A 25,087-nucleotide genomic window follows, 5' to 3' on the forward strand; every position below is an offset into this window, starting at 1 on the left:
TGCACTGACTACTGCACTGACTACTGCACTGACTACTGCACTGACTACTACTGTCGGCATATTTACCTTTTCTTCTAAAACATCTTAGAGTTTTTTGCTCTTTGCTGCAATGATAAATGTGAATTTTTTCCTGCATTGAAAGATGTTTGAGTATTTGGACATTTTGTAATTATGATAACGATTGTTAAGAGCCATCACTAAACATAGGAGCCCACTAGTAAATTTCGAGTAGAGTTGAGGCAAGACGTTCTCACAAGGTCCAGTGATTCATTATGTGATCACAGTGAATAATTGTCGTACACACACAAGAAAGTCTTAACCATGATATAAAGTTCATCGGTAGGCACTTTTACATCACCCACTCGTCGAAGAGTGCCTGCTTTTCAATGTGAAATTGCTTTGTGTTTTAGTCACAATTGTCTTTATAAACTTCATTGATTGCAGTCATTAAGATCCTTCTTGCACTCACTTCAGTTGCAGAAGAAAAAATAGTATTAGCAGAGGGTGGGAATCGAACCCACGAAATCGAAATTACTACTCCTCTGCTCTAACCATTAGGCAACGGTGGTTGTGGTGAAGCATTCAGTTAAATTTCTTTGTATCAAAAATTTTCGATCAGAATATCACGTGCCGAGTCACATGACTGAAATCAGCTGAATCGCGAATGAATATGTCACGCATGATTGCGTACCTTTTCGACTAGTGGGTAATGTTAAAGTGCCCACCAAGTTCATCACAATTTCAAACAAAATTTAAAATCGATTTTTTTCGTAAAATAGATAGCCACCGCTTGCAGATTAAAAACACTACAAGAATTTACACTTAAATGTACAAAGCTTTCCTAAATCAGTTCAGTTTGGTTTTATTTCTGACCATTACACCCTAAAACAATATATGCCAAACATAGCAGAGGTCTAGAAAGCTAAAAGCGAAGTGGGACAGAATTATTTGTACATACGTGTTGAATTAAACTCACTAAATACATTCTTGTTAAATTGAATTCTTCAAATAAAACAAAGCAACATTTGCAACCTGACGACTTCGTTTGCAACAAAAGCGCAAAATAACCGAATATGAAGAAATCCTTACTTTTTTAACGACTACGTTTCTTTCTAATATATTATTCAAAAATCACGTTTTGTCGTAGATAAGGTTGATGTGTATTTTGTTAATGCTTTACAGTTTATTATAATATTGAAACATCAACATTCAAAATTGATAGCGTTGTAATCGGAGGTTTTATTTAACTTCATGTTTTACTTGAACTTTATACCATTCAAGACACTTTTTAAAATCTTTAAAAAAGAAAAAGGTTACTTTTTTAAAAACAATTATGATACCAGATACAATTCCTTCAGTTTGATCACAAAGCAGATTGTTTGGTGATAGAACAAAATAATTAGTGATATAGAGACGACAATTATACATTTCTGATCTGTTGATCTGTTTTACACTTGATTAAATAAATATTTGTTAAGCAGTTACAACGCGATAATGACAGAATCGACATAAGAGAATACCATCTGTATGACAGAACACTTGCCTAACAAACAGAATAACAAGTTATTCATTGCTCAATTAACGTTAAACAAATTGTAAGGCACTAGAAACTTTCGTATCAATTTGTTTGTCACTTCAATGTTTAAATTAAATACATTACAAACAAAATAAGAACTAAATATCAATAATGGCGGAAACAAACTGAAATTCTGTAAGGTTTGTCTCAATTTCCCAAACATTCCTCTCTAGATCATAAACCTCCACAGCATCTGATCCTCCTCCAACGACATATATTTTACCATTTAAAACACAAGCTCCATGAAAGGATCTTGCACAATTCATTTCCGCAACATTGCACCAGGTTTGGTTCCGTGAATCAAACAGTTCGACTGATTTGAGGTTTTCATTGTCGTTTGCACCTCCTATTGCGTATATTTGATCATTGAGAACAACACCTGCTAGACCACCTCTTGCAACTTTCATTGAAGGAACAATATTCCAACCACCTTGGCGAGGATCGTGATGTTCAACTGAGTTTAAGAAATCGTTGTTCATGCCACCAATTGCATATATTCCTCCGTTGGTAGAAAGCAAAGTTAGGTAGCAGCGTTTTTTTTTCATGTCATCAATCCTGTTCCATCTGTTTCGGTCGATATTGTAACATTCTCCAGACCGTAAAGTACGGCACCCACCACAATTGTAAATGCAATCATCGAAAACAGCAGAAGCACCACCTTCTCTCCTTACATTTGTAGCAGCTAATTCCTTCCAACGCAACGTCAGGTCGTCCAAGTCCAATCTTTCCACTGTGTTGGTATTTTTTCCACTGATGATGTAAATTTTGTTTTTGTGACTTGCAATGGATCCCCAACTATGATCAAACAATGAGATTGGCATGGTACGTCTGCTTTGATTGAAAATATGATACTCCCATATTTTATTTCCTTCAAATGCAATGAAGTATTGTTTGGCTTTATGTTGCTCAACAATAATTTGCTGAAATTGGAAGCGGGAAAGGGTTGATTGAAAACACATTTTTGTGCATTCATGACAATTCATGATCAATTCTTCTTGACTGACAACATTTTGCAAGAAATCTCCAGATAAATTTTCAAGTTTCAATGAACTGAAAAGTTCAGTCAAGTGTTGCTGACGTGCATCGACGTCATGTTTGATCCATTCCATCATTCCATGGAAAACAATTTCCTCAGATATGACATGTTTATCTTTCATTTGAAGTATTTCCTGGATATCTTCAAAAATTAATTCATTAAAATCTTTTTCCTTAACCAGACTTTCAAAGTTGTTTGTAATCACAAAATTTGCTTTTTTTACAACTTTGTCAAGATCATACAACTTTGCATATGAACGAATATGTAGACAGCTTGTTGCATCAATTTCCTCAAGTAAAAACTCCACACAAAATACCTTCAAGTGAGGAATCTCCATGTAATTAGCTGCTTCTATTAAGTTGTACACATTCTCACTTGTGATTGTGATGTCACAAGTGTAAATGAAGTTTAAAACAGCTTCAAATGTTTCTTCAGTCACCCCTTGGACATTTCCTTTTCTTTCATACTTTTCTCGCATTTCTACAGAAAACATTTTAGATAAAAATTTTGAGAACACGCCTAGGATGCATTTGTGTCCAGCGAAGTCGTTAGATCCAGCACTTAAAGTGACGTCACAATAGTTTTTCATTTTGATTCTGTCATTGTTCAACATTGACAAAATTTCTAAAGCGTGATTACTTTTATAGTTTTTTGACTTCATTGTAATTTCAATGTTAATTTATTATATTCCTGCAAGTGTACAAATATCCAATTAGACATAAGTTGCAAATGGACATAGCAAATTTCCAATGTTAACACTAGACCGACCAGCTATCATTTTTGATTTTCAATGTTAATTTATTGTATTCCTGCAAATATACAAATATCCTTTACACATAAACTACATCGGAACACTACAAATTTCTAACGTTTGGTTTTATCATAAATGAAAGCTACAAACTGACTTAAAGGGGTACTAAAGGAAAAACCTGACTTGGCGATTTTCCACGTTCTTTGTGTTTAACATGCTACCATAAAACGATTTTCAATAAAATTTTGCCCCATTGCGGTCTGACCACCATTGTGGGCGTGCTTTTGTCAGAGCTTTCAAAATGAAATTGAGCCTGAGCAACGAAGCGTGCGACTGTGCAGTCTACGTCATAAAGGCTAGCAATCAACCGATCACGCAATAATTGTTACTGCGGGCGATTTGACTGTAGGCTATGTATGTATTTACATCAAAACAGCACATTTTAACATCAAAACAGCAGACAGTAACGCTGGTAACTCAAAAACTTTGCTCAAAACGCTGGTTGCTCAAAAGATTGGTAACGTGGCTTTTGTTATTGCTGGCCTTTATGACGTATTCTCGAGCAGTGTTTGCACGTTTTGGTCATTTTGAAAAAAATGAAAATAAATGAAACTCTGGACTTTGGGCCTTGCCAGCGCCATTGAAAACAAATTTTTTTCGGTAATTGTTTTTGAAATGTATTCTTGAATGTTCAGTTTACTCATTTTAATACTTAATTCCGGTTTGAAATTTTCCTTTAGTATGCCTTTAAAGCAACGCCTGCCTTGCTTGTTTTGGACTAACATAGCGGAGATATAGTGGAATAACAGAATCCAACAAGCATTCAGTAGACTGAACAAGAATGTAACAGGCCTTAAAACTCGTATTTTTTTCCGGCAGCCATTGTGGCCTACTGGGAGCTCCTTCTCGGCGGCCAAATTTGCGCGCTTGGAGGCCAAAATACAAATAAATAACGATGGCATAAGTAAATAGAATTAAACTTGCTACAATGCTAAAATGATCTCTTAAGTCTGGGCGACGTCCTGCAATAGAATCGTTGTAGGCTACCATGCAATAACTGCTTTATCGGGATTGTAATCCGGTATTGCGGGACCATGTACTAACGACACTAAATTGTTTCAACTGCTTGCTGCTCAGCAAATTGTTTCAACTGCATTACCGAATGCCGCCTTTCATAAAACCTGACCGTTTATACCGTTATGATGTCACCATTGAAAGTGTGAAGTCACTAACCCACAGCGGGAACATTTCTCAACTATGAAGTCATGTGTTTCCCTCGGATGTGAACTAACCTATATAGTTCTCCTGTTTAACAACGATTCAATGTCCGACAACATTGCATCGACATAAAAACGACAATATTGCCAGCCGATGTAAATTAGCACTTCGGATTAAGACTTTGTTAAAATAAAGGTCGGGAATTACAAACAAGACTTACAGCGCTGGTGATCGCAGATAGCAAATGTTCCGCACAATACAACAGTTGGTGATTATGACGCGCTGACCTAATTCTGCGTCACTCTTTGATACTACATATTTTCAACAGTTAATCCACGATCATTCTATTGCGAAATTAAATAATTGACCAGAAGAAACCGGCGGCCAAACTTGGCCGACTGAGAAGGTAGCACCGGCGGTCATTCAAGCACTGCTTAGCGGCCATGGCCGCGATGGCCGCCGGCTGCTTTAAGGCTTGATGTAATTTAAGCGAAATAAATGATTAACCAAAACAAATAAAGCTTTTTATTGTATCAATTTTTTATGATGGTGACACGTTATGGAGAAACAAATTGTGTTGACTTAGAGATAGGCTACTATAGCCTATGTTCTTTTTTTGGAGGATTTGTCCTCTTTTTTTAAGAAAAATAAATAATTAAATTGTGTCTCTTTTCCCTTTTAATTTTTTAGCTTGGATATACAAAAGTATTTTACTTTTTGTGACTTTTCGACGACGCTAGTGTTTGATTTCCAAGAATTTATTGTACTAATGTAGCGTGTGAATTCCTAAATGTACGTGTACAATTCCAATCTAACAAATAAATTTGTTGTTTAGCCTTAATTTTTGTGACGTAGCCCTCTAATCATCCAAGAAGATGTAAAAAAATTTTCAAACGTAAAACTTTCGTTTTACTTGCTGTGACGAAACTTGTCTTCTTTTTATATAACATGGTAGGTCTATGTTGGATTGCAGTGATTCCATTAACTTTAAATCGTATCGATTTGTAGTTGGTATTGAGCAATCTTTGGTGGTGTTATTATTGCACGATCATCAAAATCGGTTGCTACATGCAGCCTAGTTGATTGTTTTTTAAAAACCGGAATCTTACCAAGTGAGTTCCGGTGGGATCCCAGCAGTGTATTATTGCGTGTCACAACATTAAATGTGTTTCAAAAGCTTGAAGTTATCAAGGAGTTTGTTTCACTATTTAATGCTCATTTTTACTTGTTTTTCTCCGGTTTATTCGCTATCTTATTGCTGGCTAGTAGTCAAAATGAAGAACTATTTAACCCCAGATATTTGTCAACTGGCTTTTGCTGTGGTTGCTTTTACCGTTTGTAAAGCAAAGGGTATCTTCAATAAGTGAAAAGTTGGTTACATTGAGAACTGAGATTGAATTATTTCCAGTATAAAACAAAAATACAACAAATATATAAAACCATTGAGATAAGATGTCACAATGATTATATTGCTTCATTGTTATTTCTCTTCAAAAACAAAAGAAGAAATGTTTCAATGCAATGCACCAAGATTAACCATTTTTTTCGATTTACACAAAAGCAAATGGTCAGCAATCACGAAAGAAAAATTAAGATTCATGAAATCATCTTCGTACCGTTTTTGCAATATTTAGTGATGCAACCAACACAGAATATTCAGTCGTGTGGTGCAACCCTGGGTGCAACCAACACAGAATATTTAGTGGTGCAACCAACACAGAATATTTAGTGGTGCAACCAACACAGAATATTTAATGGTGCAACCAACACAGAATATTTAATGGTGCAACCAACACAGAGTATTTAGTGGTGCAACCAACACAGAATATTTAGTGGCGCAAGCAATACAGAATATTTAATGGTTCAACCAGCACATAATATTCAGTGGTGCAACCAACACAGAATATTTAGTGGTACAAATAACACAGAATATTTAGTGGTGCAACTAACACAGAATATTTAGTGGTACAACTAACACAGAATATTTAGTGGTGCAATCACGAAAGAAAAATTAAGATTCATGAAATCATCTTCGTACCGTTTTTGCACAATTGTCATCTCTATTGTTTTTAAACTTTAACATAGACGAAAAAGTTATTTATTTACTGCATTGCACTTAGTTGTAGTTTATTTGATTACTTATGACGTAGCCATTGTTTTTTCTCTTTTGAAACTGGAATCAATATTATAGGCCACAAATCTTGTATTTTACAACTAGCTTTTTATTCAAAGTTTTTTGTGTTTAGTTGTATTTTGTGTATTTGGTGGGTAAGCGTTATTATGCGCAGGGCCGGATTTAGCTGATGTGGGGCCTGGGGCACTTTTAGATCGGGGGGCCCCCGTGCAAAATTTTTTTTCGGCGCGAAAAACCACCTCTGCGTTTACAATAGCATCAATCCAGCACTGCACAGCATTTTTCAGAAACTTCAAAGGCTGAAAGGAAGAAAAAATAACACAAAATCACATTTTTTCCACGTAGGGGGGTCCTTCAAAAGTCGGGGGGCCCGGGGCACCTGCCCCCTCTGCCCCCCCTAAATCCGGGCCTGATTATGCATCATTAGCGTAATGACCAATTTTTTTGCTTAATGCTGATGATTCCTAGTGCTTATTATTGTTCAATATTTTCATTTACCTTCTTTTGCGACTTTTCAGCTTGCTTTTATTTTTTAGAATTATTTTTCGACTTTATTCCTGTAGCGCGGCTAGCGCCTAAGGGAAAAAAAACAATCAAATTTTTAGAATGTTTTTTCAAAAAGGTGTGGTGTAACCAACACAGAATGTTTAGTGGTGCAACCAACACAGAATATTTTGTGGTGTAACCAACACAGAATATTTAGTGGTGCAACCAACACAGAATATTTAGTGGTGCAACTAACACAGAATATTTAGTGGTACAAACAACAAAGAATAATTAGTGGTGCAACCAACACAGATATTTAGTGGTGCAACCAACACAGAATATTTAGTGGTGCAACCAACACAGAATATTTAGTGGTGCAACCAACTCAGAATATTTAGTGGTGCAACCAACACAGAATATTCGGTGGTACAACCAACACAGAATATTCAGTGGCACAACCAACACAGAATATTTAGTGGTGCAACCAACACAGAAAATTTAGTGGTGCAACCAACACAGAATATTTAGTGGTGCAACTGTAGCGGACAGCAGGTAACTTAATTTATCCGCTCATACCTAGCTGTAATACCCAGTCAGAAAATGTTCGTGGGGCCCACTTGAGCTGCATATGGGTTACCCACATTGTACTGCGTGGGCCCCAGTACCTGTGTGTCCACGGTTTGCAGAAATGTCCCAAGTGGGCAGCCCACCTACGTCTAATGGGTGGGCAGCCTACCATGAAACCATTATTAAAATGTAAACCGCCGTCGCATTGTATCGTTGTATATATCCAATTTTTATGATTATTGCACTTTAATATAGCATAATGGACCGGTGCGAACGTATATTTTATAATTTTTCATCATGGTGGTTAGCCCACTTCATGCCCAAAGAAAGCCCAGAAAGTTTATTTCAAGAAATGAAAATAAATTCCCAGATACATTTTCATGATATGATAATATTATTAAGATAAATTCAATAAAAGATGTCAGGAATCGGTTGTAAAGAAAAAAATATGAAGTAGGCCGCGCACTTGGGGCCTAATCGGAAACATCAGATAAACTCACCTTAAGCCCACAAGCCCATGAATGCCCATGGAAATCCCACGTGGGCCCCACAAACCCTTGCTGACTGGGTACTAGTCTACAGCGACATTTCGGGCACAACAATGTGGCAGAAATGATCTGAGAACGAGGTCTGTGCTTCTTTACTACATGCAGGGCTGGATTTCAGCCGGAGCGATCCGGAGCGCAGCTCCGGAAGCTCGATCAAAAAATTGACTTCTCCGGAACGGCGTTCCGGAAGCTCAAATATTTTATACTCTTATTATGCTTTGCCCTGTTCATTAAAAGTATATCCATAATTCTTGATGAGTCGAACACGTTAAATCGGGTATTCACTCTGATAATATATCTTTGTACCAGTCTTGACGGAAGCAAACCTGTAAATGTATTTGTAGATCTTGTTGAGCTCGCTAGTCTTACGGCGAATGGCATCTTTGATTCCTTGAAGAGCTGCCTAAAATCATATGACATGTCTACAACATTTTTATCTTCTTGTTTGATTGGTGCTGTATGTAATGGCATTAACAACGAAATGTCCGCAAACTTTGAGACTACCATCGGTTCCCCTCAAGGAGACAGCCTCTCCCCAATACTCTTCACCTGCTACCTATCTGCAGCATTGAGCTCAGTGCGAGAGCAGTCCTCCAGACCAAACCTCCCTATATCTGACACATGCATGCCTTTGGAAATGGACAGGGCCCGATTAACCATGAGGCACACGAGGCACAGGCCTCAGGCCCCCTGGTTTTGGGGGCCCCCAATTTTTTTACATTAATACCGTAGGCGTCAATACTTTTATAGGTTTCAAGCAGTGCCGTGTCAAGGGGGGCCCGGATCCCAGGCCCACCATCTCAAGGGGCCCACAAATAATAGATTTTTGCATTTCAGAAAAGTGTTTTTTGAGTTGCTAAAGTTCACTGCATGTACTTGTCCATTAAGAAGATGATTTAGGCCCTTATTATACTAAAACATCTCAAATTTGGGGCTTATTTTACAAATTTGGGCCCTAACTACACTGAAACATCTCTAAAAACACCATTGTTATCTAAAAACAAAGTTAAAATGCAATAAAGTTAGTAACATGTTCTGCAGAAATGTATTGGATGCAATTGAATATATGAATTCAAAAAGGGCCCAATTGCCACAAAGTGTTTTTGGCACAACTGTTTTAATTATTTTGGTCATTTATTTTTGTGGTGAAACTTCGATAATGATTACATGCTTAAACATACTGGTAAGAAGCATCGTACCTAAAAAGTTCACTCATTGAGGATTCTGTGGAGAAACTATAGAGAAGTTGAAGTGCAATTGCTGTAGTTGGGCCCATAGGCGTCGAAATAGGGTGGGCAGGGTGGGCGGCGCCCACCCTGCCGTGAAACGAGGGTGGGCAAAATATGTTTCTTGTTTTCATGACACCAATGAAGTGTTCGTTACAATTATTTCCGTTTTTGTTTAACGCTGAATTATCCAACCAACTGCAGCGCAATTTCTTGTTTTACGTTATGTCTCTCGCTAGGTATCCGACAGAACAAAGCAATGGCCTACAGCTTGGATTGAAAGGAAATTATCGGGTACCGTAGCCTAGTTATTCCTTCCAGCAAAAATGTGTTCCAAGAACCCAGTTAGCCTAACAGTTTATTTTTACATTGTAGTAACAGAATGAGAAGGCTAACCAAATGTGTGGCCTATCGTTTTAACGTCGCTAAACGTTGAAATCGTGTAGAAAAGAACTTTGATGACTAGGATACGTTGCAAGCCTTAAAGCAGCCGGCGGCCATCGCCGCTAAGTAGTGCTTGAATGACCGCCTGTGCTACCTCCTCCGTCGGCCAAGTTTGGCCGCCGGTTTCTTCTAGCCAATTATTTAATTTTGCAATAGAATGATTGTGGATTAAATGTCGAAAATATGTAGCATCAAAGAGTGACGCAGAATTAGGTCAGCACATCATAGTCACTACTGTTGTATTGAATATATCCAGCTGCGATCACCAGCGCTGTAAAGTCTTGTTTGCAATTCCCGATGTTTATTTTAACGAAGTGTTAATCCGAAGTGCTAATTTACATCGACTGGCAATATTGTCGTTTTTATATCGATTCAATGTTGTCGGACATTGAATCGTTGTTAAATAGGAGAACTAGGTTAGTTGACATCCGTGGGTAAAACACGTGTCTTCATAGTGGAGAACGCTGTGGGTTAGTGACTTCACACCCTCAATGGTGACATCATAACGGAATAAATGGTCAGGTTTTATGAAAGGCGGTATGCAGTTGAAACAATTTACTGAGCTGCAAACAGTTAAAACAATTTAGGGTCGTTGGATGGTCTCGCAATACCGGATTACAATCCCGATAATACATTTAATGCGTGGTACAACGATACTATTGCAGGACGTCGCCCAGACTTCAACAACGCTAAGTGATCATTTTAACATTGTTGCAAGTTTAATGCTATTTACTTGTGCTATCGTTATTGTATTTTGGCCGCCGAGGAGGAGCCTTCGGTAGGCCACGATGGCTGCCGGAAAAAAACACGAGTTTTAAGGCCTGCGTTGAAACTGAGAAACATTCGCAGAAGCCCTTCGATACGTTGCATTTTTAAGATTATGCATTTTTAAGATAATGTATTCAGACGTTGAATCAATGTACAAATGAACTGTTAGGGTAAATGGGTTCTTGGAACAAATCGAAGGGCTTCTGTGAATGTTTCCCAGTTTCAACGTATCCTAGTCAGCAAAGTTCTTTTTTCTACACTATTTCAACGTTTAGCGACGTTAAAACGATGTAAAAACGGCAATTTCTGCTGGTCGGGATAACTAGGCTACGGTACCCGATAATTTCCTTTCAATCCAAGCTGTAGGCCACACATTTGTTGATCCAAACTAATCATTTTAACTATTCAAAAGTACTAACTTATAGACATTAAACATGATTTTTTTTTGTAACATTTTCTTTTTTTTATTTTCCCTTCATATCTTAAATTTTTCTGAAGGTGTTGCGACCGTGCCAAAATTCTTTCAACTCAATAACTTACTTCGGTCACAAGCACGTTTTAACGTTCGCGTTTTGTCGCTTCTACCTTAAAAACAACTGAACGGGCATGACGAATTCAAGCACGTTTTAGCGTTCGCGTTTTGTCGCTTCTACCTTTGCTATGTTGACGTGTATTGTTTTTGATATGATGGTCAGAAATAAAAACAACTGAACTGATATGACGAATTTTATCTTAATAGTTCAAACATTTTATATTTATTCCTTTCTGCACGTTCAGCGACGTTAAAACGATGTGAAAACAGTTAGGCTACGGTACGGTCGGTACCCGATAATTCCCTTTCAAAAATAAAATTTCAAAAACTCGCCGAATAGGGCACTCGCCGAAAAAGGTTCTCGCCGAATAGGGAACTCGCCGAATCGGACTCGCCGAATCGGACTCGCCGAAACGGGCCATTCCGGTAGAAGACAGCATGAGCCATGGATCTCTATCTGTTCCGTTTGACGTTAGCATGCTGCCGGATCAGCTTCCGGCTCGGGAAGGTCGTGTGTTGCAAAGGAAGCTTTTTTCCGAATTCCAGTGGATGCGTCTTAACCCTGATGGTACTTGTTACTGTAGTCACCTGTCCGAACATTTTGCCGCAAATCCGAAGGCGCCACTTTAAAGATAACAGGTCACGAGTCACGCGCTTTTTAGGTCACAAAGGAAAACATAAAAGAAGTTTGTTAACAGCAAACCTATTAAAGCTTAATTGCTGCAGCGACGCTAAACGCAGTCTCTGTGAGAAAGACTAACCATTGCGAATTTGCGAACATACACATTCAATGAAATTTGTTTGAAAACTCTCGCCCACCCAGAATTCCTCTATTCAAAGAAAAAATCGACGCCTATGGTTGGGCCCATTTCAAAATCAATGGAAAAATTGATAGAGTATTTTTTATGTGTTTACCAATATGTTTGAAAGATCTGGCTGTTTTTTTTTAAGTATCATTTAGAAGACATTGAAAGAAATTGGAAAGCACAAATAGTGAAAAAAAAAAAAAAAACTGGAGGGCCCTTTTGAATTCACATATTCAGATTCTTTTCATCAATAAAAGTGCTTTGTTTTAAAAAATTTTAAGCTATAAGCAAAATAGCATTTCAGATAGTTTAATTATCATTTCAATTTTAACATTTACAATACCATAATTATAAATATCCTTGACTAGTGATGTTGCGAGCAGGAAAAACCTGTCCTGTACTTTTAGCAGAAACGTTCTTCTGTATTTACTTTTTCTGAATATATGCACATGAAATTGCTCTTATTTTCAAATACCTTATAAGCCTGGCATATCACATGTTGTACGGTACAAAACAAAAATCATTTTTAACACAAGGGACCTGTTTATTCTTGCCACTAACTTAGGCTACCATACCCTAAAAACTTTAATTAACTTGAATACCTACATAAAATTATGAAAGCTTTGCCTTGGAATGAAATAATGTTGAATAAAAATTATTGAACACCTGATCCTCAAAACGCTTTACACTGCTTTTGTTTACAAGTTACCATACAATCACAATGTTTTCACTTTGGTTGACAGAACAAGTAATGTTGCCAGATAAAACATAAAAATAGTGAAAAACAATAATGTTATCAGATGACCAAATCTGAATGGAAATTAATAATTTCTACAGCTTTGGTTTTATCCCCAGATTTTATCTGCGCGGTACCGGGCGGCAAAGCAGGGCAAAGTTAAAACAGTCAAAATTTTGTGTGGTACGATGGTATGACCGCGTCGTGACCGATAATGTTCCATTGCCAGTATTGGAGCTGGTATACAAGTCCCCCCTCCACCCCCCTTGGCAACTCATGACAAAGACAGGACTCAACCAAACATATAGGGTGAAACTACTTTACCTTTGCTTTACTGTTCACACACTTCCATCCACATGTTTTGGTCAATTCCTCTTTATCATGAGTTGCCAAGGGTGGGGGGACGTGTACCAGCTCCCCAGTATTTTTTTTTATTGGAAATTGTTAACACTTTTGGCTTTCATTCCGAGCAAAGATGTAGCTAAGAAATGATAGACCTGTGTTTGCGGTTACTTACACTTGTGTTGTTTTCTAAACTGGTGAGAAAGTCTATTGAAATGAACCACATTTCCATGTCGATGCAGTGAAAATATACACAATATTATAGGTCTGCTTGACGATAGAGGGCCCAAAATTATTCTGGCCCCAGGGCCCACAAAAGGTTTAACACAGCACTGGTTTCAAGGAACCATTAATAAACTCTGCTAGTTCAAATTCAAATGTAGCCTACATTTTGCTAGTGTTTCCTGTATGAAATTGTTCATAAGTGTTCATACTGTTAGAAAGTTGTAGGTAAATTGGCTAAATTAATATTTATGAAGTTATAGTTTTGCTTGAACTATTTTTTAGCCCATATTTCATCATTCGCAGAGACTACATGGCATTGCTTTGAAAGCGATTGCCAACAGGGGCCCTAAACTTAGCTGTGCCTCGGGCCCCCATGAGCCTTAATCAGGCCCTGGAAATGGAGTATGCAGACGATGTTGAGTTCCTGGATGAGGAAAGACAGCCACTTGATATGCTACAATCTATTGCTACAAAGAACCTGAAAAACTACAATCTTTTCATGAATGAGACTAAAACTGAATTCACCCACATATTTCTTGCAGACACAAATGAAACTGATACTGATAGCCTACCGATTCGAGGAAACGAAAAATGGCGTAGGCCTATACACAAACTTTTGGGATCATTATTGTGCAGCACTGCCGATGTCAAATCCCGCTGCAATTTAGGCAATGTCGCTTTCAGATCACACTGGAAACTATGGAGCAAGAGATCGAGAACCCCATTACAGTTGCGACTAAGATTGTACAACGCGTACTGCATTCCAATTATGATCTACAACTGTAATAGCTGGTCTGTTACCAAAGGAAGTCTTGAAAGATTGGATGCCTGTCATCGAAGACATTTACGTGTCATAACTGGTCATACTTGGCCAAACAGTCTTATCTCGAACAAAAATCTCTACAAAATATGCAACAGTGAACCATTGTCTTGCAAGATCTCCACCATGAGATGGAACATGTTTAGACACATTCTGAGACTTCACCAGGACTCACCTCCCCAGAAAGCCCTTGAATTTGCAATAATTGGCAGCAAAAAGTACCAAGGCCGAACCGGACGTCACCGTACCAATTTATTACAGCTGCTGAGATCTGACATCAGAAAAGCTGGCCTGGGATCCCTGCTCAGCACACCACATCTCCATCGATTGCAAAACATCGCAAAGGACAAAACAGAATGGAGATCCTATCAACCTTGTTGAAAGACTGATCGAAGCCAGCGGATGCCAAACGATTTGGCTACACTGGCGGCGGAGACAGTTACAATAATAATAATGTAATGGCGCGGCTGTGATGATAGGTCGCAAAAATGGTGTAGCAAAATGGCTTTGTGATTAATTTCCAGACATTGTGGTGTGGCATTGTGCAAGTGCAACCATAGATTGGAACTATCGGTTCGTCATGCTGTAAAATCAGTCAGTAATTTGAATCGATTTCGATCTTTTATGGACAAACGCTTTAGCCTTTACCACGCTTCTCCTAACAATAGCAGGGAATTGGGTGAATGTGCAGCTGCTGTTGAAGTGCAGTTGTTGAAAATCGGAAGGGTAGGCCTACTGGACACACGTTGGGTAGTCTCGAGTTTCCGCACAGATAGTGCCGTCTGGAATGATTTCCCAGCACTTTTCGAATTTTTCAAAAAGGGGGCTATTAGCGACACAAGAGATTCTCGGGAACGTGCGAAATATCAAGGACTCTTGTCGAAGATAACATCCACGGATTTCTTGTTGGACTTGGCTTTGATGTACGAATACTCACAAGAATTATCCGAAATAGCCTAAGCCTTGAACTATAAAACAGAGCATGTAGGCTAATATTTGAGATGCAGATAACAAAATTAATAATCTTGCAAAATTATTTGAAACACGAAGGAACGAACCCGGATGGCATTATGGCATTGCTAAGGATGCTGAAGAAAACTTAGAGTTCAAAGGTGTAGAATTACATGTAAACAATTGCAGAAATAGCCCGCTAATCAATCCCCGCATCTTCTACACTGTAAATCAAAAATTGTAGTTTTAACCACTTCTAGGGTGGTCTAAAAATTACACTTCTACTTTTTCATTCCCACGATCCCACCCCATAGCCTATTGGGAAAGATGGTCATTTCCACCCTACCAAAGGGTGGTATTTTCCACCGAACAGAGAAGGGTGTATAATCACTTAGGAAATTCCATCCAAGATCGCTTGTTGAATTCAACAGACTTGTCATTCATTAACAGCTGAAAAATACTTGATTCAACTATTTGGCCAGAGGACACAGTAGCCTAACGACACACGGAGAAAACGAAATCATTGAAGTGGCAAAGAGATTGCCCTTAGATGAACTCGAAGCTGCTGTGAGAGGACTTCGTGAATATACGACTACGAAAAGAAGATCCCAGAGTCTTCAAAATTTGATAACGTCACTGTAATCCCTTCCAATTTCATCAAGCGAGTGTGAGCGCGGATTTTCACAAATGAACTTCATACTGACATCTGACCGTGCTTTTCTACACACTGTAGCCAAACTGTTTCAAGTTTACTCTTTATACGAATGATCCGTCTTCCACTGAGAAATTTTTAACCAGCGAAGTATGTTGGATCCTGATTACGCCATGGACGTAACCCGGCAATTGAGACCCGAAGTCGCCAGAGGTTTTATGATTTTGAATACGATAAGTGTCTTAAAAATTGTAGGTTATAACTTGAAAAATCAAAAGTGGAAAAAAGTAAAAACAAATTTTTTTTCTTTTTTTCTTTTCTAGGCTATAGGCTAACTTGTATTTTTTTGTATTATTGTTTCACTAAAATATGAATATTTGCATTGAACCACGCTATACCATCTATAAACCATGATACTTACTTTAGCAACGTTTTAGGTACATCAAGTGTGTTGTTTCAAAGTCTTATAAAGACACATTTCTGAGTTTCTTCTACGGCACCTAGCGCATTTGGAAAGTAAAAAACTAGCGCTCCGGAAGCTAATCTTCTGGAAATCCACCACTGACTACATGTATGATTTTATTGTCACCACATGACTTAAAAGATTGCAATCGTCTTTCCACAATAGTACATAATTCAAATCATAAGTCCAACCCCGGAAACTGCACACTGAACGTTGACTGACGGAGCCAGAAATAATATCACCACTGTACCAAAATCATATTATAGTGAGCTGCACCAAAAATTATCCAGTACTCTGACTTACTACCTACACCAAAAGTAAAATTTTCTGTCTGTCGAATGGTCGGCCAAAACGCGATATACATAGTCGCTGAGGAATGAAGCATCTGTAAGCTATAACGTTAAAAAGACGAAAAACTACGCATATGTGATTGAAAGGTGCCGGTTGCAAGAATGCGTTTAGCTGATTGGCATACGATTTCTTAAGAGGCAAGCAATTTCCTAATCATACTTCAGGAAGCCCGAAGCACACTTGCCAAACTACATGAATTACTTGACTTACTGGGTAACGTTGCATATATGCAACAGAACGATAATTTCAAGGCGGTAACAAGCGTTAAGAAAAGTTGAAGACCTAAGGTGAAAATCCCGAAGCACAATTGTAAATTTCACGACGATAACAAACCTAAGGAAGGTTGAAAAGACCTAAGGTGAAACGCAGGGCGTTACACAACCAACACAGTGGTGCAACCAACACAGAATATTTAGTGGTGCAACCAACACAGAATATTTAGTGGTGCAACCAACACAGAATATTTAGTGGTACAATTTGTTGACGATTTGCAGCATTGGGCTATAGAGTATCAACTAAATGTTTTTTGTTGTTTTAATTTCTTCGCAAATATTCAATCTACTCTACCAAAATCACGTACTTCCCACTTTTTTGAAGTTGCATATATGCAACATAGGGCGCTACGGGATTTATTGTCACTTCAGGTTAGATATACAGTGCAGATTGAAGTCTTTCACAGCAGCATCTTCTTTCACTCCTATTGTATCAAAATCTTCCGCTGCATCGTCTCCCATTCTCCCGCGAGTCTTCCTCGTTTCCGCTTGTTGCTTGTCGTCGTATAATTACACTTTTGCCATAAGTTTGATCTCTCCGTACAACTTGATCAAAAATAAAAAGTTGAAAAATTCATCGCGGACGCATTTGGCACATGTTAAGACCATTGATCTAACGCTTCTAACATCACCCAACTTTCTTATATCACTGTGAAATGACGTCACTGCATCTTAACAACTGGTAAAATTAACACACCATCCAAGTAATGTTATATAGCAGCACGCTTGATGTCTGTAAGACATAACAACTTCAATATTTGGGTAAAATCGGATTTCCGCAAGAAGATGATGATATTTTTGTTGTTTCCTTTTGCATTACTTCATATCGTCGCAGTTTATCAATTTTGTAAGTCGTGCAAGGGCCAGTGCGTTGCGCTTTTTCCGTGGTAGGATTTTTATGTGGAGTTTTCTTTGCCTGCCTTGCTTTTCTTTGATATGAGCTATCAAGATGTCTTCTCCTCACGACCATTAGCGATCTTGATAACGCACCATGGTCGATCTTAATAGCAAGAGTTTATTTTACAAATCCTATGCATATACTATATACTGTGGCTATAGTATAAATGCATGTTGCTTATTTAACAACCCTTGTTTAATCTCCTTTTCATTTTAAATTGTTTTGAAGTTGTTGGAAGGTGCGACTGTGCCAATTTTTTTCATCTAAACAACTTATTTCGGTCTGTTTGACGTTTTCAAAGCTTTTGTTTTAAAACTTACTCTTGAAATATAAATAAGACCGAAAGCTAAATTGTCAAAGTGTGAAAACGCCTGCACGACGCTCGAAGGGTGTGGGTTCGATACCGCTTCAGAGCACGCGGCTGTGTTTCGAAAAAACACTTAATGGCATGCCAAACTAATTGAAAAGCAGCTGACTCGATGACTCCATATCTCTTCGCTGCTTCCAGCCGCCTATTGTGTTGCATCTAATTACAATGAAATCGTGTGTGACCACAATCAGAAACTGTCGCACACGGATGTGATTTAAATATCAAGCGTCATAAAAGAAAAGTTCATCAATTTCAAATAAAATCTGAAATTTATTTTATAAACATACAACGATCGTGTACAGATTATATACAGTGGACTACAAGAGTTAAACTGGAATGTACAAAGCTTTCCTAAATCAAACTCGTGAAATTGGTTATAGCCTATATTTGTGTTAAAATTAAATCACATGAATTTAATTAAATTTATTCTTGTTAAATTAAATTTTGTGTCTAAAACCAAAGCAATGCTTACAATCTAACACGTACGTTTGTAACAAAAATGTGAAATTACCGAATACAAAAAATCCTTGGTTTTTGGACGAATACATTTCTTTCTGCATTATACCATTTTGTTTTGACAAAGATTGGAAAGAATTGCATCTTGCATGAGCAACAAAATCCAATTTTCGATTATGCTTTACCAACTTTGGGAGGCATTATATCTTCCACAGCAGAGCAAAAATTCAAACTACATCATTGACATGATAATTGAAAGTAGTTTGCATGTAGTAACAAAGTTAAAAATAAGCATCTGTAACCGACAAATGGTGGAACATAAAAAATATAAGCTTTGGAAAAAAATTGATTTGAAAGAAAAGAGTTATAGGCTACTCACAAAACGTTAAAGCAACAAATGAATTGATTACGGTAAGTGTACACATTTTGTCTAAAACTCATTAGATTATTTTGCAATGAATGAATGGCTATGTCTGATTTTAAATCTACTTAGAGCTAGGCCTATTTTATGAAATTTTTACAACAGATCACATCTTTAACAAACAAATTAACAGGTCATCAAATTGTTGTCAACAGTTTGTTAAGTCAGAAAATTTTTTTTATATCAGTTTGTGTGTTACTTTGATGTCGGAATTACAAAGTCTATAAACAAAATCCAACATAATAAACATTAAATACTAACAATGGCGGAAACGATTTTAAATTCTGGAAAGTTTGCCTCAATATCCCAGACATTCTTTTCTGGATCATAAACCTCCACAGCATCTGATCCTCCTCCAGCAACGTATATTTTCTCATTTAAAACACAAGCTCCATGATTGCATCTTGCACAATTCATCTCTGCAACTTTGTACCAGGTTTGGTTCCGTGGATCAAATCGTTCGACTGATTTGAGGTTTCCCTTCCTCTTGTTGAACCCTCCTATTGCGTATAATTGATCATTCAGAACAACGCCCGCTAGACCCAACCTTGCAACTTTCATTGAAGGAACAATATTCCAACCACCTTGGCGAGGATCGTGAAGTTCAACAGAGTTTAAAAAATTATCGTTGAAACCACCGATTGCATATATTCCTCCGCTAGCAGAAACCAAGGCAAATGAGCAACGTTCTTTCCGCATGTCATCAATCTTGTTCCATTTGTTCTTGTCAATGTTGTAACATTCTCCAGATCGTAGACCACCCCTTCCACCACAAGTGTAAATGCAATCACCGAAAACAATAGAAGCACCACCTTTTCTCCTTACAATTGTAGAAGCTAATTCCTTCCAACCTGACACCTGGTCGTCTAAGTCCAATCTTTTCATTGTCACATTGTGTTGGGATACATTCCACCTATGACGTAAACTTTGTTTTTGTGACTAACAACTGATCCCTTCGTATGGTCAAAAAATGTGCTTGAAAAGTTACTTGTTTGTTTAATTATAACGTCATACTTCCATGTTTGATTGTTTCCAAATGCAATCAGCAATTTTTTTGCTTTCGGTTCCTCAACAATGTCTTGATTGTTTTGCTGAGATCGGAAGCGGGAAAGTGTTGATTGAAAACAGATTTTGGTGTATTCATGACAATTCATGATCAATTCTTCTTGGCAGACAACATTTTGTAAAAAATCTCCAGATAATTTTTCAAGTTTCAATAAACTGAAAAGCACAGTCAAATGTTGCTTACGTGCATCGACGTCATGTTTGATCCATTCCATCATTCCATGGAAAACAATTTCCTCAGATGTGACATGTTTATCTTTCATTTCAAGTATTTCCTGGATATCTTCAAATTTTAATTCCTTGAAATCTTTTTCCTTAACCAGACTTTCAAAATTGTTTGCAATCACAAAATTTGCTTTTTCCACAAGTTTGTCAAGATTATACAACTTTGCATATGAACGAATATGTAGACAGTTTGTTGCATCAACTTCCTCAAGTAAAAATTCCACACAGAATTCCTTCAGATGAGGAATCTCCATGTAATTAGCTGCTTCTATCAAGCTGTACACATTCTCACTTGTGATTATGATGTCACAAGTGTAAATGAAGTTTAAAACAGCTTCTAATGTTTCTTCAGTCACTCCTTGGACATTTCCTTTTCCTTCATTTCCACCGAAAACATTTTAGATAAAAAAGTTGAGAACACTCCAAGGATACATTTGTGTCCAGCAAAGTCATTAGATCCAGCTGTTAAAGTGACATCACAATAGTTTTTCATTTTGATTCTATCATTGTTCAACATTGTCAAAATTTCTAAAGCGTGATTACTTTTATAGTTTTTAGACTTCATTGCAATTTCAATGTTAATTTAATCTATTCCTGCAAATATACAAATATCCCTTAAACATAAACTGCATCTGAACACAACAAATTTCTAATGTTTGGTTTTATCATAAACGAAAGCTACAAACTGATTTAAAGCAATGCAGCCTGCCTTGCTTGTTTTGGACTAACATATCAGAGATATAGTCAGGGTTGCCATCGACATAGACCCAAAAATAAGGACAACCGAAAAATTAGATTAACATCTAAAAAACGTTTTTGGACATACTTTGTATTTATACGAGCCCTGTCATATCACATTCCATACTTTTTGCAAGAAACAATCTGCTCCAGCAACTCCTTGTTATTACAAATTGCTTCATGGATCTCACAGCAGCTGAGGTCTAGGTTTACCTTTACTTGTAGCTGGTGTTACTGCCAAATTTCTTACTTAAGCCCTCTGCATTCATTTGTGACTCGTTTGTTAATATTTGGGTTTTTTTTTCTCTTTTGCAGACCACTGTACTAAAAAAGCCCCCTGTTTTTGTTTCTCTTTTATAATGTTTGGCCTCTGTCGCATCTGCGTTTGGCACCTGTGGTCTGTTTTCGTTAAATCAGTAACTTATTAGTCAACGATATAACGTCAGTTTACATCGAATTATACAACCATTGACCTATTCGTTTTTTCAATAATTGCCAATCCTTGAGAAAGGGAATTCGTAATTGTACTGTAAATCGTTTTTGTTTGATTCTACAAAATTGCTTTTCTCTAGACGGTCGCAAATTTAAGAAATCTCAAAGTTACCTGTGTTGAAAAAATTGTCTAAAAAAGCACATTAAAAGAACACGTGAAAACCAATTCAAATTCATGTGTCGTGTTGTTGGAAGCAATCTAGACAGAAGAAACTGACCAGGCAGTTCAATAGAGCAAAGGTCAACGACAAACAAAATACGTCACTGTAACGTAGCAATCAAATAGACAAAGCGGACGTTACATTCAGTTTTTAGACAAATCAAATCAGAAAATCGTCGTTGTTGACAGTGAGCAAAGTTGAATGTCAAGAAAATGGCAACAAATTCTGTAAAGGAGAAAGACGTGGCAGATAAATCAAATGCCGAAGAATCAACAAATCCAGAACCCCAAGCATCAAAGGTGACAACAAGATCACAATCAAAAATGCTCTACCAAGCAGAAAATGGCAGTCTGCACCCAAGCGACAGCACCAGCAAAGTTTCCAGCAAAAGCTGCTCCTCTACAATGAGCGCTAAAATTAAGAAGGCGGTAATATTAGCTCGATTGGAATCACAAAAAAGGATCTGCGAGTTGGAACAAGAGCAAGCGAAAGCAAGGGCAGAATTTGAAACAATGGTCCTAAAACAAAGTCAGCTACGTGAAGAACAAGAAAGAAAATTCCTGCAACAAGTCCAGGAAGCTAAACTAAAGGCAGAGCTCCAAGAGACAATTGCCCAACTTTCGGAAGAATCGGAAGAAGATGCTGGTGAGCGCTATAAAATGTCTAAAGACAATGTTGATATAAACGGACAATTTCAATCGAATTTACCAACTAATGTTACAAACAATAATTCTGTGTATCCTATGTTATCCCAATTAACGTTGAGTGGCGTAGAAGCCAGGTCTAACATTCACGAATCTATTGTCGTTTCAAACAAAATTAATCCTTCACAAACAGTAACAAATAAATCGTTTGTGAGACATGAGCCGAGTACGTCGTATGCCCAGACCCCTGTACTAAATCAAATAAACAATAATGAATCAGTAAACTCGAAACAAATTCCAAATATTACTATCAACCCGTCCCCACTGTTGTCTGTAGAACCCCCAATCTTTGATGGAAATTCTGCTGAATACTGTGGTTTTATAGACGCATTTGATACGTTAATTGATTGTAATTTCACAGAGCCTAAACGTAAACTTTTTTATCTGTTGCAATACACCAAAGGCTCTGCGCACACTTTGGTAAAAGGGTGTCAATACATGCTTCCCCACGAAGGTTACACTAAAGCAAGAGCTTTGCTACAACAAACCTTCGGTCAAAAATTTCAAATAGCTCGCGCATGTGTTGATTCCGTCATAAACGGGCCATCTCTTCAAAATTCTAACAAGGATTCTCTAATCAAGTTCTCTTCGGAACTTACTTCCTGCATATGTACTTTGTCTGGCATGAATTACTTACAGAAAATGGACAACATGGATACCATAACAAAAATAATAAGACGCTTGCCAAGTGGCTGGTATTCTGGCTGGTTACGCGAAGTTGACGTAATTTTGCATGAAAGAAATCAAGAAATAAGCCTTTCAGATCTCTCACGATACGTCTCGCGCAAAACGAGAGAAACGACCAACTTGGCATGCGATATTCTAAAATCTACTAAAAAACAATTCGATGATTCCAACTCCAAACGTAGGAGCAGCGTAACCTTTGCAACGCAAATAAAATCGTCGAACCATGAAAGGACATGCCATCTGTGCAGAGATAAACATTTTCTCAATCAATGCAAACAATTTCGAATGATGAATATTGACCAAAGACTTAAATTTGTAATCGACAACAAACTCTGCAAGTGCTGTTTAAATGCTGGTCACTGGGCATATCAATGTAAAAGGAAGGACCCTTGCATAAAACGAGGATGCACTGAACGCCACACTACTCTCTTGCATCCCCCAGATGCAACACAAATCACCACAAATATCACACCTAAAGACACAACAACTCAAGAAATTAATATCAATCAACCTACACATGCAATACGCAATGGGCTTGTCAACACACGAGCAAATTCTCGCAGTCTGCTTCCTATAATCCCAGTAAAGGTTCGCCTGCAAGGTAGTAATCAAACCATCACTACACAAGCGTTTTTGGACAGTGGAAGTACAACCTCTTTCATAACAAATGATTTGATAGAAAAGTTACAAATTGCCGACTGTCAAGAAACTAATATTTGTACCATCACGCTAAACAACACTGGCAAACGTAACAAGGTAAAGGTGGTTACAAATATCGAAATGTCAGATTTTGACGAAAACAAATACATTTCTCTAAGCTCTCTTTACTCCACTTTTCAAATTCCTGTTTCAAATACAGATATTCCTACCCTAGAAGACACTAAACACTTTCCAGAATTTGCAAACATCTCGATTCCCGATGTTGACGCAGAGGTAGGACTCCTTATTGGCAATGACAGTCCGTACGTTCTCCAACCACAAGAAGTAATCCAAGCAAAAGGTGGCTATTATGCCATCAAAACGGCCGTTGGTTGGCTAGTGAATTGTCCTAACAGCAAACAGGATCAAAGTAAAACTAAAAATTTCTTTACCAAAACTTCTACCCATCCAATGTGCGACATGTGCTTTGACGCTGTTGACTCGATTGTTAACTGTAAACCCGAATTATCTGTCCAACAAGCTCAATTCATGAAATCTGTTAACTCTAGTATCAAACTTTTGGAAGACTCGCACTACCAAATCGACTTGCCCGTTCGAAATCCGGACCTAAAATTACCCTTTAACAAATCTCAAGCTCTCCAAAGAATTAATTGCTTGAAACGAAAGTTTGAAAGGGACGCTAATTTTTACATGGACTATAAAAGGTCTGTTGATGACATGATCATGAATCAATACGCCGAAAACGTTACCGATGTCCCTGGAATACATGGAAAAACTTGGTATATTCCACATCATGGTGTATATCATCCAGAAAAACCTGAGAAACTCAGAGTAGTATTTGATTGCTCTGCCAAATACAAAGGTATCTGTCTCAATGATACTCTATTACAAGGCCCAGACATCACAAATAACCTGGTCGGCGTTCTTCTTCGTTTCCGCCGTGAAACAATTGCTATTCAAGGAGACATACAGTCTATGTTTCATCAAGTAAAGGTTCCTCAACAAGACTGTGATCAATTCCGATTCTTATGGTGGAAAGATGGGAATCTAGAAGCGCCTCTACAAGAATACCGAATGAACGTGTATATATTTGGCACTGTCTGCTCCCCAAGTTGTGCAAACTTTGCTTTAAAACGCACAGCGGAGGACAACTCATCTCTTTTCAGTGCAACTACTGTTGATACAGTAAAAGAGTCTTTCTACGTAGACGATTGCTTGGCTTCAACAGCAAATGTTTCAGAAGCAGTTCAATTGGTAAGGGAACTTTGTGAGCTACTGGCCAAGGGTGGCTTTCGCATTTTAAAAT

The 25,087-nt window shown here is 37.7% G+C and overlaps 1 protein-coding gene and 1 pseudogene across 1 annotated transcript; both read right to left on the reverse strand.

Moving 5' to 3' along the window:
• LOC145783609 (kelch-like protein 28) lies at nt 1-3,201 on the reverse strand. Its single transcript, XM_082595503.1, has one exon. The coding sequence runs from the start codon at nt 3,199-3,201 to the stop codon at nt 1,675-1,677; it is 1,527 nt and encodes a 508-aa protein (XP_082451629.1). The 3' UTR covers nt 1-1,674.
• A 16,097-nt stretch (nt 3,202-19,298) lies between these two features.
• LOC145783610 (kelch-like protein 12) lies at nt 19,299-20,904 on the reverse strand (annotated as a pseudogene).
• Between the last annotated feature and the right edge of the window lie 4,183 nt (nt 20,905-25,087).

The sequence above is a fragment of the Aplidium turbinatum genome, chromosome 14 (assembly GCF_918807975.1).
Source record: "Aplidium turbinatum chromosome 14, kaAplTurb1.1, whole genome shotgun sequence".
NCBI lineage: Eukaryota > Metazoa > Chordata > Ascidiacea > Aplousobranchia > Polyclinidae > Aplidium > Aplidium turbinatum.